Source organism: Ctenopharyngodon idella, chromosome 6, assembly GCF_019924925.1.
Source record: "Ctenopharyngodon idella isolate HZGC_01 chromosome 6, HZGC01, whole genome shotgun sequence".
NCBI lineage: Eukaryota > Metazoa > Chordata > Actinopteri > Cypriniformes > Xenocyprididae > Ctenopharyngodon > Ctenopharyngodon idella.
Genome location: NC_067225.1, coordinates 15226840 through 15244221, shown reverse-complemented (window position 1 = coordinate 15244221; position 17382 = coordinate 15226840). Strand labels below are relative to the sequence as shown.

At 36.1% G+C, this 17382-nt stretch overlaps 1 protein-coding gene across 1 annotated transcript in view; it reads left to right on the top strand.

Annotated features, from left to right (window-relative positions):
- The first annotated feature begins 1472 nt into the window (after positions 1-1472).
- Positions 1473-17382, top strand: part of usp43a (ubiquitin specific peptidase 43a) — a 104809-nt gene continuing 88899 nt past the window's right edge. Inside the window, exons 1-2 of the mRNA XM_051896579.1 lie at positions 1473-2735; positions 10462-10611. Coding sequence (XP_051752539.1) covers positions 2145-2735; positions 10462-10611 — 741 coding nt within the window. The 5' untranslated portion in view covers positions 1473-2144. The remainder of the gene's footprint in view (positions 2736-10461; positions 10612-17382) is intronic.

Below are 17382 nucleotides of genomic sequence, written 5' to 3'. Positions count from 1 at the left end.
TTTGGGGAGTAACGCAATATTGTAATGCATTACTTTTAAAAGTAACTTTCCCCAACACTGCATGTCAGTATTAACAAGTCAAAATTATGCCATGCTTTACATTGTGACAGTTCATTGGTATAGCCTACACCATGGCACAGTTCAGACTATCCAATGAACTTGTTGTTGTTGATATAAAGAAAAAAGTAGCAAAGTCAGTGGGCGATCCAATCATAATTGTTCTTAGTAATCAAATAAACAGTATTTATCTGTCTGATAATATAGATGCCTATCAAAGGATAAACCTGTACAGGGTGTCTGATAAGACTAGAATTATAAATGTTGGTGTTTTACAGATTAGATGAAGTCTGTAAAATCCTGTGTTGAGTTTACTCTTTATTCTTTTTCTGCTCTCAGTCTTCCTTGCTTATAAGCATAATGGGGCTACAGTTATGAAAATACACGAATATGATTGTAGACATGAATATGAATAATGGACACACTTTTAAAAGAAAGCATTCAGGGCAACAGTAGGGGGCTCCTAATGCATTATGAAAAGACAAATGACAACTGTGGTATAATTGTTTATGAGCCTCGGAATATTTATCATAATCTAAGTTTACACCAGTGGTTCACAAAGTTTTTTACTCCACGGCCCCCCATTGTCTACAACAATATTAGGAGGCCTCATTTTTTCTGATTTACCAGATAAGGATTTTTAAAAAATATATTTTTTACTTACAATTTATACCTGATACAATATTTTAGAGTTTGATATAACTAGAAAAAAATAATAATTATAGAAATGCCCATGGAGTTTTATGATTTTATTAATTTACATGATTTTCCAGATCTAGAAATAACACTTTTAAAATGAGTCTTTAAGAAGACAGTAAGAACCCTGGTTCTTCAAAGAAAAAAAAAAAATGCTGAGGGGGTGAAATAAAATAAGAAACATTTAGATTTTTAGTTGTTTTGACATATTTTAATGCTTGAATGAATTTTAATACTTGAATGATATTTTCTAATCATTTAAGTCATCTTGGCCCCCTGATTGAGAGTCAGTCTACACAAGAATATTTATTTTCTTTTATTTTTAATTAATAAATGAAATGAATGAAACTCTGAATACATATTGTCATCCACATTTACAGGACCACAATTATTCTGATATAAATGAAGTTAATCATATTCTGATCATTTAAATATTCCACTTTCAGGAAATCTGAATATATTTCTGCGTATGTCGAAATGAAGATCATTATGGATGATATTATATACAGGCAGTTGTGAAAAGTGACACTTTTGGATGACATTTTTGGAACAAGAAAACGTTATTTGTATAAATCACGTGACCGACGTATTGCCAGTCATCACATTCTTGTTTATTGTGAAGGTAGTGAATGAGAATTATTGGGTTAATTAAAATAGCATACTGTCGAAAACGTCAATCGTTTTAAAGAGAGAGTTTATTCAGATCATTATAGTTACGTGTATACAATAATATTCCAATAGCTCCATCTAAAATGTTTTTAAGAAAGGCTTAATCAGAATGTAAAATAATGACGCCTCGACAATTAGATACGGAATATACATTGTGTTTGGAGAGCATATAGGTGAGCAGCGATGAAGCAGGTACATACAGGTGTAGATGGACTTCCGTCTTTAGGCCATTCATTTCTACGTTCACTTCTCCCAATACATGTTCAAAGTAAACCAGGCTAATAAGATTCATAGTGGGAGGGTAGAAAGCCGTGTAGCCTATCTAACATTCAGACGCACACTCCAACAAGAAGCCAGATAAAGAGAGCGGAGAAAACAGCCACTAATGGGCATCACACACAAGCACGCATGTAGGTGTGGTGTAAAGAACAAGAGTTGTGTCTGAATGGAGTTGAGCCCAGTGTAATTTCAGGTGCGTATAAGAGCGTCATGGATAAAGCGAAACTAGCGCAGCTGAGATCAACGATAGGGAATGTCGGGGACGCGTTAGTCATCATGAGCCTCGGTGCCGACACCGGTGCTTTTAGAGTCTGTTTTTCGTCGTCGTGATGGTTTAGTGATGAAGAATTTCGAGACGCACAGGACGCCGTGTCTTCACACCGTAGTGCACTTGTTTCTCTTACTGACTTCCACTGATCGGTTTGGGTGAGACGGACTTAAACATGGATACGCCGAGGGAAACCAGGAAACAAACAATCAAAGCCAAATCAACCAAGCGCAAAAATAAGACGCACAAGTCCCAGAAGCTGTTCAGAAGGAAATCGTTGAAATCGCTGGGAAATTTTATGAGTAGGATTGTCAAAACTTTGGGCACTTTAGCACACTTGGGGGACGCGGACCAGCCGGACGCGGCGGAGGATGATGATGGAGGGTTTGGGGACACTCTGAGCGCCCACAACTCTGGGAATTACAAAGAAAACTCGACGAGGAAGACAGCTGCGCCCCCATCATCTTATGGATCTGTGAAAGAAAGACTGTCATGGTGCTACGGCGAGAAAACTCCGGGAGTTCAGGGTCTGAAAAATCACGGAAACACCTGTTTCATGAACGCCGTGGTGCAGTGCCTGAGTAACACGGAACTTCTGGCAGAGTATTTGGGTCTGGAGCAGTATAAATGTGAATTATATGAGCGGAGGATCAACGGGATGATGAAGAGTGAGGAGGTCAGGGGGGAGGTGACGGAGAAGCTGGCATCGCTAGTGAGGGCGCTCTGGACGCTCGATTACACGCCTCAGCTGTCGGTGGAATTTAAGGTGAGTTTCGACCAACTTACAGAATGGTGTCTAGACGCGACTCAGCACGCCCCCGTTAATTAACCAGTGTAATCAGTGTAGACAACTTCTTTAAGAGATCCTTTGCTTCATTTCAATGTAGACTGGAATTTTTATTTGAGTTATGCTGAAGCTAAGATCATATCAACAGGTGGGTTTGTTAGAGACTGATTCAGATTGATTTTGAGAACCGGATCAAAGATTCAGTGAAACGATTCGAGTCTTTTGAGCTACGCTATTTTGACTCGGATCTCAAATTCGGTCTGAACGATTCGTTCATGAATGGACTGCATCGGTTCCCGCGTCAACCAAACCAAATAGATGAAACATTTTAGCAAACTTTTAGCAATAATAATAATAACAACAAAAATAATAAATTAAAAAATAAATTGACAAAAATAAATTAGTTAAATATTAGTTATATATAGTTATATAATATATATATATATTAAAAACAGTCTGTTTAATCTAATTGACTTTTATGAGCGGAATCATGCATGGCTGCAACAAACTAAACTAGGACACAGAACAACACCTTTATAAACAACATCGTTGTTTAAAACGTTTTGGAGTATGTAGGCTATGTCAAGGACCACGTAATTACGAGATAAGACTGAACCACTGAATTTTTCTAAATTGATTCAATAAAACGAACTGTTCAGAAGAACCGATTCACACAAATGAGTAGACTTCCTCATCACAAATTCAAAAGTCTGTAGTGTCTGTGGTGGAAGTGGGAGGGGCTTAGAGAGACCTGTGAATCACCTGTGAACAATTCGACCAACTTGTTTTGCAAGAATGCAGAATGTTTTTTATAGTCAAAAGGAGTTTTGTTAGATCAGAAAAGTCATTTGTTTTTATTCTGTTTTTCTTTTTGCAGGAAAATGTGGCAATAACACTGTCTACTAACTGGCAATAACACTATATTAAACATTATGCATTTAAAAACAATCAGATAAACAGCATAAGAATCCTGTCATCCACTAACAACAATCATAGATTGCTCGCGGCTGTTTCGTTATGTACAAATGCCTTGAAGGCACAGTATCTAGAATCTTGTAACTCAATGCTTGCCGAGAGAGAGAAAGAGAAAGAGAGGGGGCGCGAGTTGCACATTAGTCCACATTCTTAACAGACTTTGCCCCTGGTGTTCCCATTCATTCAGATCTGCCGTTCATCCTTTATACTGTGGACAGTTCTGCTCTGTCTATAGACCTCATTAGCTTACAGTATCAAGTGTATCAAAATGTACCTTTTTAAAAATCAGCCTATCCCTATAGGATTTCACAGTAAAAGTATTTTTAAAAGCAGTTATTATCTAACATTATTTCAGGCGTATGTTGAATGCTCAATTTTTTTAATTTTTTTTTTTACGTTGTAGTGCACAAATATTTAAAGAGTCATTAAGCAAAACCCTTTTAAATTTGTCTTATTATGGCCAAGAGTTAAAAATGAATTTTAGTATGATTTATAGTGATTTAAGAGTTTAAATGTATTATTCATACATTTATTGTTATAGTGGCCATAAGAATTTCTTCAGTGTATTTGTAAAACTAAATTGAAGTGTGTGTGTGTGTGTGTGTGTGTGTGTGTGTGTGTGTGTGTGTTTCTGCGTCATCTCGGTTACCCAGCAATGTGCAATACTGATACACACACCACCTCAAGCACAGCTTGTGCTCTGCTCAGACATCATCCTAAGATGCATGTTTCTGATATCTAAGCCATTTCCATCCATTCCCCTTAACTTCTCAACAACACCTTTTTTTTTACAGGCAACGGCTATTTACACTAAGTGCAAATAGCGATAGCAATTAGATGCTATTTACACTATGGAAATAGCATATTTTCTTAGCGATAGATGCTATTTACACTAAGTGCAAATAGCAATATATATTTACACTAAGTGAAAATAGCAATGTATTCTCTTTACACTAAGTGACAATAGCAGCATTTTCTTAGCGATATGCTATTTACACTAGGTGAAAATAGCGATAGATGCTATTTACACCATGTAAAAGTATCAATTCTTTGCAATAAGAGTAATGGTAATTCGATTCTTTCTATTACTTTATATTGGCAGATACTATTTGCACATCATGATTTTTTACATTAACAGGATGCAATAATATCATAGAGTGTAAATTATTATATTTATTAAAATTATTAAATGGATGCTGCTTATTGGGAGAATAAAAACCTTCCCTACACCTTCCCCTAACCCTACCCAATAAAAACTTTTAATATTATTAAACACTCGTTCGCAGTTTATTTCCACTTTTGGAACATTATTTTCATTTTTATTAAAAATAAATGCAAGCTTGGCAAAAGGCGGATTCAAACCCATGTTGATCGTGCTAAATGCCAGGACTGTGAGCCTTACTTGCTATTGCTGCACCACTGAAGACATTGAATTCTGTGTCTTTTTTTAAAACTTGAGTGGCCCAACCAGACATTGGCAGGCGGAGTTAGTGTAAATAGCGTTTGCCAACAAGGGATGCTATTTGCACTCAGTGTAAATAGACACTCCGTTTTTGATATGAATGTATATTATAAAAAAATAGAATGTATTTAGTTCCTCCATCATAATGAATGGCACTTCAATTGGAACAAATGCAATATGATATAATATTAATTAGTTTTATTAGTAGTTTTGTTGTAGTCTTGTTTACAGGGTTTAGTTTGGTACTGAATACAGTAAAGACATGAAACTCTATGGTAAAGGCCACAGTGTATATTCAGTCTCTGAGGTGAGGAGATAAATGATGAGGGTGAGATGAGGGTCTTCCTTCCTTTCTTCCTTCCTTCCTGCCTTCCTGCCTTCCTGCCTGCCTGCCTGCCTGCCTGCCTTCTATGTTCAGCCTAAATCAGGGGTGTCCAAATTCAGCCCTGGAGGGCCACTGTCCTGCAGAGTTTAGCTCCAACCCCAATTAAACACACCTGAACAGCTAATCAAGGTCTAAGTAGAACAGGGGTGTTCAAACTTGGTCCTGGAGGGCCACTGTCCTGAAAGTTTAGCTCCAACTTGCCTCAACACACCTGCCTGCAAGTTTCTATGCCTAATTAGACCTTGATTAGCTGATTCAGGTGTGTTTAATTGGGGTTGGAGCTGAACTCTGCAGGACAGTGGCCCTCCAGGACCAAGTTTGGACAGCCCTGGTCTATTTCAATCATGCAAGTGAAGGAAAAAAGTAAATAAAAATGTCCTGGTACAGTTTACCTATGCACAGAATCATCTTTATACTGATTTATTAATCCGTATTGGGGTAAAATGTAAGCTAGTTTACTAATTTCTTTCACCAGAGGCTTTTGGATTACATACAGAGCCTATGCCAAACAGGTGGTAATTAGGTAGTATCAATCACACTCAAAATTTAACAGCTTTTTAACAAACAGAGTCAAATTTGTATATAACCTGTACACCTCATTGTTGTGAGTGACAAATTTTAAAGTGGAAAAATTAAAAGGGTGCCTCTGAGACGGTTGCATATCTCACAGGTCAGATTGGATTCCACAATGCGCCATATTTGGCCAACTGTCCATGTCTTTGACACAAAAAATAAACTGATATAACTGCTCCATAAAAACTTTATTTTAACAACGTGTCTTTGACACCCAGATCTAAATGGAAAACTAGTTAACTCTAAAATCAAAAGATGAACGTGGTAAAGGCACATTCCAGCACGTCTGTCTGGAAAGCTTAAGCATAGGAGGGAAACTCTGCTAGCAGCGCTGAAGCTGAGGTTATGTAATGCCGTCATTCATCATGTTGCTTAGTGAATTGGCAATGGAACCAAGACAGGTCGTGTTAACCTGCTAGACTTGTTTGTCATTCTTGTGTAAAAGAAAAGAAAGGTTTGTCTTCGGAAGTGAAGGGAGCTCAGTAATTTATGTCTAAACTAATTCACACACAAATGGTATTGTTTGCCCATTGGAGCTTTATATACTAAGGTTGAAAGAACAAAAATGAAATGTTTTACAATTTACAGGGTTTCAAAGTCTCTGTGCTATTATGTTTAGATACTTATATGTAGTTCAACAGTCTGCTGCAGTATGAAAGGGTGGATGGTTGATCCATGGCTTGCTTGCAACTAGCTGGGAGAAAGAAAGTCAAACCCAGTCAGATAAGTTTAAATCTGTTTAGAGATGGGTTTGATTGAACTCAGTTGATTTTAATTTCCTAAATATCCTTATCCAACATGGCATGTCTCATACTAGAACACCTGCAGTGGCTAAAGGCCTAAATACATGTAAAAAAAAAAAAAAAAATTACATGCTGTTTTTCACATTTCTGTTTCATAGAAGTATCAGTTTACAGCCTGCAGTCCTGGTTAGACAAACATTCATAGGTGTAAATGTCATAAAGCTGCAGTACAAGGACATCTTGGAACTTTGGACCCAGTTTACTCATGCAGACATGATTTGAATTGATAATTCGAGACACAAAGGACGCCATGTCTTCACACCGAGTGTTTGTGAAGCAGGTGAGCTGTTGTGCCAAATAACACCCAGTGTGGAACAGTCAGTGTGAATGCCCTTAAAGGAACAGAATATCCAAAAATGAAATGAAAATTCTATCTTTATTCACTCAACCTCATGTCATAGCAAACTTGTAAGACTTTCTTAGGAAACATAAAAGAACATATTATGAGAAATGTTTGTTCTTTGGGTTATGTTGTCAATGGAAGTCAAAGGCAACCAAAACTGTTTGGCTATATATAACATTTTTCAAAATATCTTCTTTTGTGTTCCATAGAAGAAAGAACTGCAAATTGGTTTGGAACAACATGAGGGGGAGTAAATAATGACCATTTACATTTTTTGGGTGAACTATTTCAAGTCATTGAGTTGAACTTGAGAACCGAAAACAGTCCAATTTGTGAATGAATCATTTAGACCAGTTATAACTTGATTGAAATGATTCATAAGAATGACTTGTTCACTAATCGGACAACACTACTTCTCTCTCGATCTTGTCAAGGAGAGCTAGGATTTGACTTTTTGTTCTTTTTCTTACACAAAGGTTTGTATGGCTTTAAAAGACAACCATTTTTATCATACTTTTACGGTGCTTTCGCATCAGTTTTCATTCATTGTAACTGCATTGAAATGAGAAACCATTTAGCTTGAGCAACCAACAAGCTGACATGAGGGTGAATAAATGAAGACTGAATTTTAATTTTGGGCACACAATATTTCTTTGAAACAGTTGAGCAAACACCATAATAGTGATAAATGTTTTTCATCTTATAAATAAACATTTTGTGCTGGTTAATGTAATACCAAAAACATAAGAAATGACAAATAAACATTACATTTTCTGTGAGGAGTGGAGAATGCAATATTTGAGAAATTAGCAAAATGAGGTGCCATTATAGAGGTACAGAAACCCATGTATTTCTGGTCTTACTGAAGCTTTGTGATTCCCAAAATCTGCCTCTATCCCTGATCAATCCAAATATATGTAGATAAGGAGATTATTATGATCTGATTATGTGATCAGATTTCTTTACATACTGCATGTTGCACAGCCCTCAGTTATGTTGGACACTCAAATGACAGTGTGCGAGTTTGACATATTCCTGATGTCCATCTTTGTTCAAAGGTCACACCTGGCATTTTGTGCATGTTAGTTTTTAGGTCTCAGATAAAATGACTTTTCAAACCTTGTTAATGTTTGCATTGAGAAAAGTGGAAAATCTCTCTTCGTTAAAGTCAGTGTGTGGACTCTAACACTACACTACACTAACAGCACCTGTAAATTAAACTGCAAATTAATTAAATAACATCTCACCTTGTATATTTTCAGAATATTGGTGATATTATTTATACAACAGTTAAGGGTCGTTCACACCAAGAATGATGACTATAAGATAACTATAACTAACTATATTGGCATCAAAACATTTTGTATACTATTAGTGGGCGCTGCAGTCATGTCGTCTGCCACTTTAAATGCTCGAGCTCTTTAAGCTGTCTTGGGAGGATTTTGATTGGCTGTCACTGTTTTTTTTTTTTTTTTCATTCATAGTACATGAAATCTCTGTTTCTTTTCCCAAATCTTCACTCACAAAGGGGATTATAAACGTTTCTTTCTATCGTTCGCATTTAGGCCTATTATAGGCTATTCGCATTCTTTACTGTGGTAAAGTAGAAAAAACACCGTAGGACAGAAACCTTTTTGCTTGCACGTCAGTTTCTATTTAACACAGTTTGTGCTTGTTATTAGACTTAAGGCGCGTCAAGTTTATTTGTATAGCTCGTTTCACACACGCTGGTGATTTTTACTTTCGCTTTTTTCTGGCAGCGCAAAATCAAACATAGCCTGAATGTCTTGCCCCTGCGGAGGATAAAACTCACTCTTCAGACCTTTTACAACAAGTGTCACTTGTAATATCAGGAGATAACATGAAGGTATTATTAAAGAGAAATGGTCCCTTTCCTTCTCATGTCCCACATCCCTCTCAAAGAGAGGAAATACAAAAACGAATGTTTTAAAATAATATTTAACTTTCTTATTATTTAGGTTACCATTATTTACCGATATTTATTTCATAGTTTTACAGGCTGTAGTGTGTTGTTTCACTGACGGAATAGCTAAAATAAACACGCACGTCTGTTACCCCTGTTGAAAAAAACAGCATATGCTGGTAAGGTAGGTTTTGAAGCTGGTATGCTGGTTTGAGCTGGTCCATGCTGGTCCAGGACCAGCTTAGGACCAGCATAGGACCAGTTTAGGACCAGCACTCGACCAGCATAAACCAGCTCAAACCAGCATACCAGCTTCAAAACCTAGCATATACTGGTTTTTTCAACAGTACAAAATGGATGTTTGAGCATTTATTTTTTTATTTTTTTATATTTCAAAATTTATTTCATTGAGGTAGCCTATATATAATATACACACACAAACATACATGCATGCTCCAAATCATATTTAATATGTTTTTAAAATAGGCTATATAAAATAGTAAAATAGTTCCAACAGATTTTGCTGTGGTACCGAAATTGGTACCGAGAACCGTGAAATTTTCATGGTATTGGTACCGACTACTGGAATTTTGGTACCGTGACAACACTATTCAGTGGAATAACTAATGGAATATTGTTAAATTCTCTGCTAATCGGGTGACCAGATCACGATTCACAAAATAAAGCTTAAATTTATGGACTCGCGTACCTCTCTCATTCGGCATGAACCAAAATGTTTCCATGGCTGCGATGTCACATTTAATTGCTAACCTATTATTTCTTTTGTAAACAAAGCTTTGTGCTTCACTCGTGTCATATTCAAGTAAATACTAACACAGCCCTATCAGTGGGTACCGAATATACCCGGATTCTCTGTACTACCGGTACTACAGAAATGCGAGTATCATCACATTTTCAAAATTTCAATACCGACTTGGTACCCGAAGTACTGGTACTTTTGACAACACTAGTTCTCATTGTTATAGTTGTGGTGTGGACTTCTTATTCTCATAGAATTAGAGCAAATATTAAAACTTCATATAGTTATAACTTCGCTATAGTTAAGGTTCTTGCTGTGAATGGGCCTTTAGCTGTGGTCCACAAATTTGATTGGTTGAGTAGTGTTCCAAGGATACTGCATTAGTATCCGGTGATGTGAAGGGAAAAAGATTTGTATGATTGAAGTTAAAACTGTCCAAAGATCAACATTTATCTGACACAGTCTCCCGCTCATCCCTAGAGTGCTGTGTCCAAGTATGGCTCTCAGTTCAAGGGGAACGCTCAACATGATGCTTTGGAGTTTCTGCTCTGGCTCCTGGACCGTGTGCATGAGGATGCCAACCTCTCCACCAACAACAACCACAGCAGCAGAACCAAATCATCCAGCAAGGTAACATACCACCATCAGTCCTTCTAAACGCTATTTAAAATATTTTGAAAATCAACTAATTGGTGAGACAATGCAGCCACTAAAGACATCTACAGCCATACACAGTGGGTTTCACCATTCAAAATGTCTAACAGGCATTGGAATTAAAGGGTTATCACTAGCAATATCAAAACTTACAGTATATAAAAAACCTACATAAACTAAAAAACTAAACGGTTAAATTAATTCAGTGAAATGAGTTTGTTTCACTCAAATAATAATGAAAGTTCATTGTACTTAATAGAAAAAAGTTGCTTGAACTCAATTTCATTGTAGCAAGCTGAACTTAATATGATTGAGATGAGTTGCAGAAGATTTGTAATTCCCAACATGCTTTGCATCAGACTGTATAAGTAAATGTTAAAATTAAGTGTTACTTTGTGTGTTTTTGCACAAGATTACCATAGGGAGACATACGTTAGTGTTTAATGTTGTGTTATGTTGGGATTTACAGGGGGTTCTAATTTTGTAGGGTTACCATTGTGGTGAAGATTAGAGCCTGTGGTTAGAGTATATACGGTCTTACAAGTTTTGCAGCCCATCCTCAACCTATGTTGTTTGATTATATACATGCAAGTATATACAAGTAATGACAGTCTCTTTGAATGTTATAATAGCATGTGTTATTTGCTATCTAACATTTAACCAAGATCTGAATGTGATGTTTATGTAAATGAACTGTATGTAATTAACATTATGATGAGTTGGGCGAGGCTGAGAACTGTGGGAGCAAAGGGATGCCGGTGACGTGATTGTTAATGAGAGACACCTATGCACCACACTGGAGTTGCTCTGCTTCCACAGCTCTAGGCCCCATCCCACTTGTCACAAAAATTTTAAGTTCTACTAACTTAAAAAATAAAAATAAAATAAGAATTACTAAAATCTACTAAAAAAAAAAAAAAAAAAAAAATAGTTTACTTAAATATTTTGAGGTAATAACTTTCCTTGAATGTTTTGAGTATTCTGAACTTATTGAGTTTTACAGTGTAGTAGAAGGCACTACACGACTTTCTAGTAAGCCAGAAGACCTTGTCTGTGTCCGAAATCGCCCCCATACCCTTAAATAGTGCCCTATTTGAAGGGATAGCCATTTGTAGTGGTGTTCGAAACCATGGTGGACGTTATCGAGTGCACTCATTCAATCCAATAATGCACCACAATAGCAAGTGTACAACTGATGTACACTCAACAGCTAGATAATACCCATAATGCACTGTGAGGGTCACGGCGAATTAATTTCCCCCATCTTGCCAGAAGATGGCACCCACGGCTGAATCATCCTTCCATCTATTTTCCAAACCTCTGGTCCAATGTGGGTACAGCGTAATTGGTAACACTTTAGTATAGGGAACATGTATTCACTATTAACTATGACTTTTCCCTCAATAAACTCCTAATTTACTGCTTATTAATAGTTAGTAAGTTAGTTGTTAAGTTTAGGTATTGGGTAGGATTAAGAATGTAGAATAAGGTCATGCAGAATAAGGCATTAATATGTTCTTATTCATTATTAATAAGCAGCTAATATTCTAGTAATATGCATGCTAATAAGCAACTAGTTAAAATACCCTAAAATAAAGTGTTACCGCGTAATTTCATACAGGTGTAAATTCCTTTTTAATTGGTTATTAAATTGTTTATTTAAGGTTTATACATAGTTTCCATGACAGAGTTCAAGATAAATATTTTCGTCTTACTACTGGAGCTGCCAGTTTGCTAAGTTTCAAATAATTATTAAACAGGAAGAAAAAATTATGCAAAAGTGGCAGCCCTTCCGTCTCACTCAGTGTCCGAATTTGCTCACTCGCTTTCATTCACTCCCTCAAGTGAACTATTTTAATGGACTAATGTATGAATAGTGAATGAGGGTATAGGGGGCGATTTCAAACTCTGCAGGAAAGTGGACCTTGAGGGCCAAAGTTGAGAACCCCTGGACTAGTCTGTTGCCATGACCAGTCCTTGCTTAGGAGATAAGTGTTTTTTTCAGCACACAACATCATATAAACAAATAGGTATTTTAATAACATATTTGAAGATATTTAGTTCATATAAACTACAATAAGAATGACTAGAGCTAGAACATCCCACTAACTTTAAAGAAATAGTTTAAGGGATCGTTTCTGTTTTTACTCACTCTCGTGTCGTTCCAGACCTTTTTTAAAACAAGCGCTTCTGAGAAAAGCAACTAATCTCTAGACTTGCTCCAGTCTGTGAGGTTCATGCCATTGTGAAAAGTGGTAAATGGCTAAGCTTGTGTCTTAAAGTTTGCCAACAAACTTTTTTCAGAGTTGTAATGCTTATTACAGCACTTGGAGGGAAACTCTGAACGAAGTTAACACACAGTTTCTGCTACTTTTTTTGGTGTTGTCTGCAGTCCAATACACTGCAAACTACTAATTTAAATAAGATTCCACTGCAGAATAACACTGTAAACCTCATTAATACCTTTTAATAAAAGGTATTAATAAAAAAAAAGCTTCCCTTAAAGTGCTATTTCCACCTGATTAGAACAAACAAATTTGTTTTGTTGGTATAAATGTATTTAAATTGATTCGGTGATATTAAATAATATTTTTTACCAGTTAATTGAGATGTTACCATTTTTTGGTGTACAGACCTCTAGTTGGGATTTAATTTGGGATAATAACACATTACAAAATTATAATCAATTGTTCTCAGTTGTAATTCTGTTAACTTAAAATGCTTATTTGTGTACTGGCATACATTAAAAAAAAATGATTTGGTTCCCCCTTCGTGTAACTGCATGACTAGTTTTTATTTTTCTTCTATTGTTGAGGCACTGAATCCAAACTACCAGTCATCTCTTGTGTGTCTCTTTAAATGGTGTTTCTAAAGTCTGAGGTCTGAAACTCCATTAAGCTTAATGAGAAGGAAGTTGCAGCCTAAGATACGACTCCCCCCTGTGTATGATACATTGGCTGACTAGTTTTCTTGTTTCATTTGTTAACTTTTGTGCTAGAGAGAGGATGTAGGAGGGAAACATGAGTGGGTGGATTGGTGTGGGGGTGTTGTGAATGTGTTGTAATGTTCTGTATATTTCAGTGAGACCTTATTGTAAGTGTTTGTTCTCTTTAGAAATCAATGAGGAATTAAAGAGCGTGGTATGTGCATAATAAAAATTCACTGGGGTGTTTAAAAGAAGGTGCATGTTTGATAATCACACATAATCACCCTCTCAGAGTTTGGAGGCTGTTAGAATGCAGTGGATTGTACAGAGTGTCAGACAGCAGCAGGTCAGCTCAAGTCTGTTTTGGCAGGGAACACACTTCAGCCTTTGTCTGCTGTAGTGGCAGCAAACGAAGACGCCAAGCCTGCATGGTAATGTGGCAGCTCCATCAAGAGCCATTTTTAGACTCATCACAGAATGGGTCCATATCTCTGGCCCCATCACATCACACTCCGATCCAAACAGAGACATCCAAACAGAGACACAATTATTTACAGCTGAATGACTTTCAGACCCCGTTATTGCTTACAATTTGACATTTGAGTTCTGAACTCTCGCAAACTCCCATTTAAATCAGTGAAGCTTTACACTGTGTCTATGATTTGTTGATTATAAAAGGTATTTTAATAGTTTTGGTGTGTGGTTTGCTCGTGTCTATATTGAAAGTGAGCAATGCAACATGAAGCGAATTTAAAATAATTTCTTTTTTTTTGTTTAACTTGTCATGTTATTTGTATTTGTCTCTCTGCCATAATGGCTTACAATATTTCAATTAGCCACAGCAAAAAAAAAAAAACATTAGAAACATTACAGGGGAAAAACAAGAAAATAAAGAAAAGATTATTTTAATCAGAGAAGGGGGTGATGAAGTACCTCTGTATGTTAATTGATCAGAAATATGGAGACAAATCACAGTAATCTAAAGGGTAAGCCCATTGAGGATCAGAAGCTCAAGATCAAGCTCTTTATTGTCGTTGTGTTTGCGTGAATCGGGAGACGTGATCAGTGGGCATAATTCATGGTGTTTAAATAAGGTAAAAAAGCAGCTGTATAACTGTCAAGGGGTGAAAGATTGTGGGAAAATAGTGATGAACTTTGACCCATCTACAAACTCTGTCACAGGTTACTTTTCATAGATCTGTGGCTGTTAACTAAAGAACAGTCTAGTCTGTTGACACTGTAAGCCAATGACATATTTAGCAGTGTTGTAGTCAAGACCAGCTCTTTAGAGGCCGAGACCTGAGTAGGATGAGTCTGAGTCAAGGCCGAAACTAAAAGACCCTTCAAAAAGAAGTACACTTTAGCTTTTTTTTTTTTTTTTTTTTAACTTTTAAATAGAGTACTAATTACTGAAATTCTATATTTTAAAAGAATATATTGAATATTGAATGTAATGTTTTCAGAAATTTGCATGTTATTAAGAATTAAATGAAAATGTACAGTATCATAGTTTAAATTTGTATAATAAATGCAATACTTTGATCTAGTTCAGTAGGACATAAATGCTTCTTTATATGTAATTTCATTATTCTATTGTCTTTAAAATATGGTTAAAGGGGTGGTTCATTGTGATTTCACTTTTTTAACTTTAGTTAGTGTGTAATGTTGCTGTTAGAGCACAAACAGCATCTGCAAAGCTACGATGTTCAAAGTTCAAAGCAAAGGGAGATATTTTCTTTTAAAGAATTCTTTGTTTAAGGACTACAACAAACGGCTGGTAGGGACTCTAACAAGCTTCTTCCTGGGTTGGTGACATCACTAACCCTAAAATTTACATAAACCCTGCCCCCGAGAACACGCAACAAAGAGGTGAGGCCATGTTATTGCAATACAGTATGTAACACAAATGCAACAGCATATCATAAAAGTAAGATGCCAATATAAGTTATATCTGTAATTAAACTAAACTACACCTGTTCTATCTTCATGCAGCATATATTCTCTGGCTCTGTAGGCATCTTACAACAGTTCCCACACGAGCGATTTATAGATTATCATGACAAAATATGCTAATCAATGACTTTAAGATATCCTACATCAGCTATAAATTAAGCAACTAACCATTCAGAAACGTCCTGTTGCATTCTACATATTGTCACTTCTTGAGCCTCTTCATCATTGTCCGACTTCGGTTTGAACATAAAAGGCTGACATTTTCAGTGAGTCTGCATGAGGTAATCGACGCTGCTAACACTATGTGCTAACAAGAGCTCTTGAAACCCTGCCCTCTGCTTAGGAGAAGCAGCTCATTTGCATTTAAAGGGACACACACAAAAACAGAGCGTTTTTGCTCACCCTCAAAAAGTGACAAATTTAACATGCTATAAAAAATTATCTGTGGGGTACACATACACAAACTTCACATACACACTCTGGGGTCATCAGAGACTTATTTTACATCTTGTAATATTTTTTTTTTTATTATACCACCCCTTTAAAGTGTACTGACAAACATTTATGGTAAACTAAAATATACTTTAATGCATTTTCTATTAAAACTCATACAGCATGTCATTTATAATTTTAATAGTTAAAATTATAATTAAGTATGTTAGTCAACACATAAAAAAATTGTACTTCTTTAAAGCATGACCAAATATTTTTTAAAACAATGATTTAAAATGTACTTTAAAGTAAAACTTTAATTTGATATTATTACAAATTGCACTTTTAAAAGTGTACTAAAGTGTGTCATGAAAGTGTACTCTCTTTAACTACACTTGGCCTTTTATTTCATTAACATTATATTATCTGCAGTTTTAAAAAATATACCTTTTAAGGTTTGAATTACACAACAGTTGCACATTAAATACAATTAAGCCCACTTTGTTTTCACAAGGGGATGGACTCTGGAGTCTGAATCAAGACCAGGAAATATGGTCTGAGGCTTGGACTTGAGTCCTGTCTTGAGTCCTACAACACTGATATATTCACAATGTAAAATGTATCAAATATTTTAAACATAGTTAAAATGTTTTGAGAGAGATGGAGGGAGAGAGAAAAAGAGAAAGAAAGAAAGAAAAAGAGAAAGAAAGAAAAAAAAAAGAAAGAAATAGAGTAAGAGAAGGCAGGTCAAGTGTTTTTCCTGGGCTGTTTGTCAAAGAATGTCAGTATGATTTGCCATGAAAGTGCTCACTTCAGTGGTTAACCTCAAAGGATTGAGATTACTCAGAGATTACAACTCGCTCAGTCTGTCTTGGCTATCGCCTGCTGCACTGGGCCTACATGATCACAAGATTCTATTTCAGTTTGAATGAAACATGTATATAGTTGTGACATTCAGAATCATCCTAGTGCTTACACTTTAATAGGATTTACCCAGCAAAACAAAACCTCTGAAGGAAATATTACTCAATATGCTTCCACTGCCTCAAGCCCAGCTGTCCATCTGTAATTTACCTTCATCCATTTAAGTGATTTGTTTTTTTTGTTTTTTTTTAAAGATCCTGTTCCATTGATGTATGGAAAAATAAAAGTCATCAAACTGGCACTCTTCTCCACGTAACTCTTACATTGTTCACACTGTGTGCTTAATGCTCAATTCCGATTTTTGCTCAGATCTGATTTTTTTGTATAGCTGTCACATTGTTGTTTTAAATGTGGATTTCCACATTTTTCCACTGTGAACAGATGCGCAAATGAATGATACAAACGGGGTTGCCAGGTTTTTACCACAAAATCCACTCAATTGCTTCTCAAAACTAGACCAATCGTGTTCCTTGGGGTAAAAATCATGTTAGTGCAATCGCTTCAACCCACGG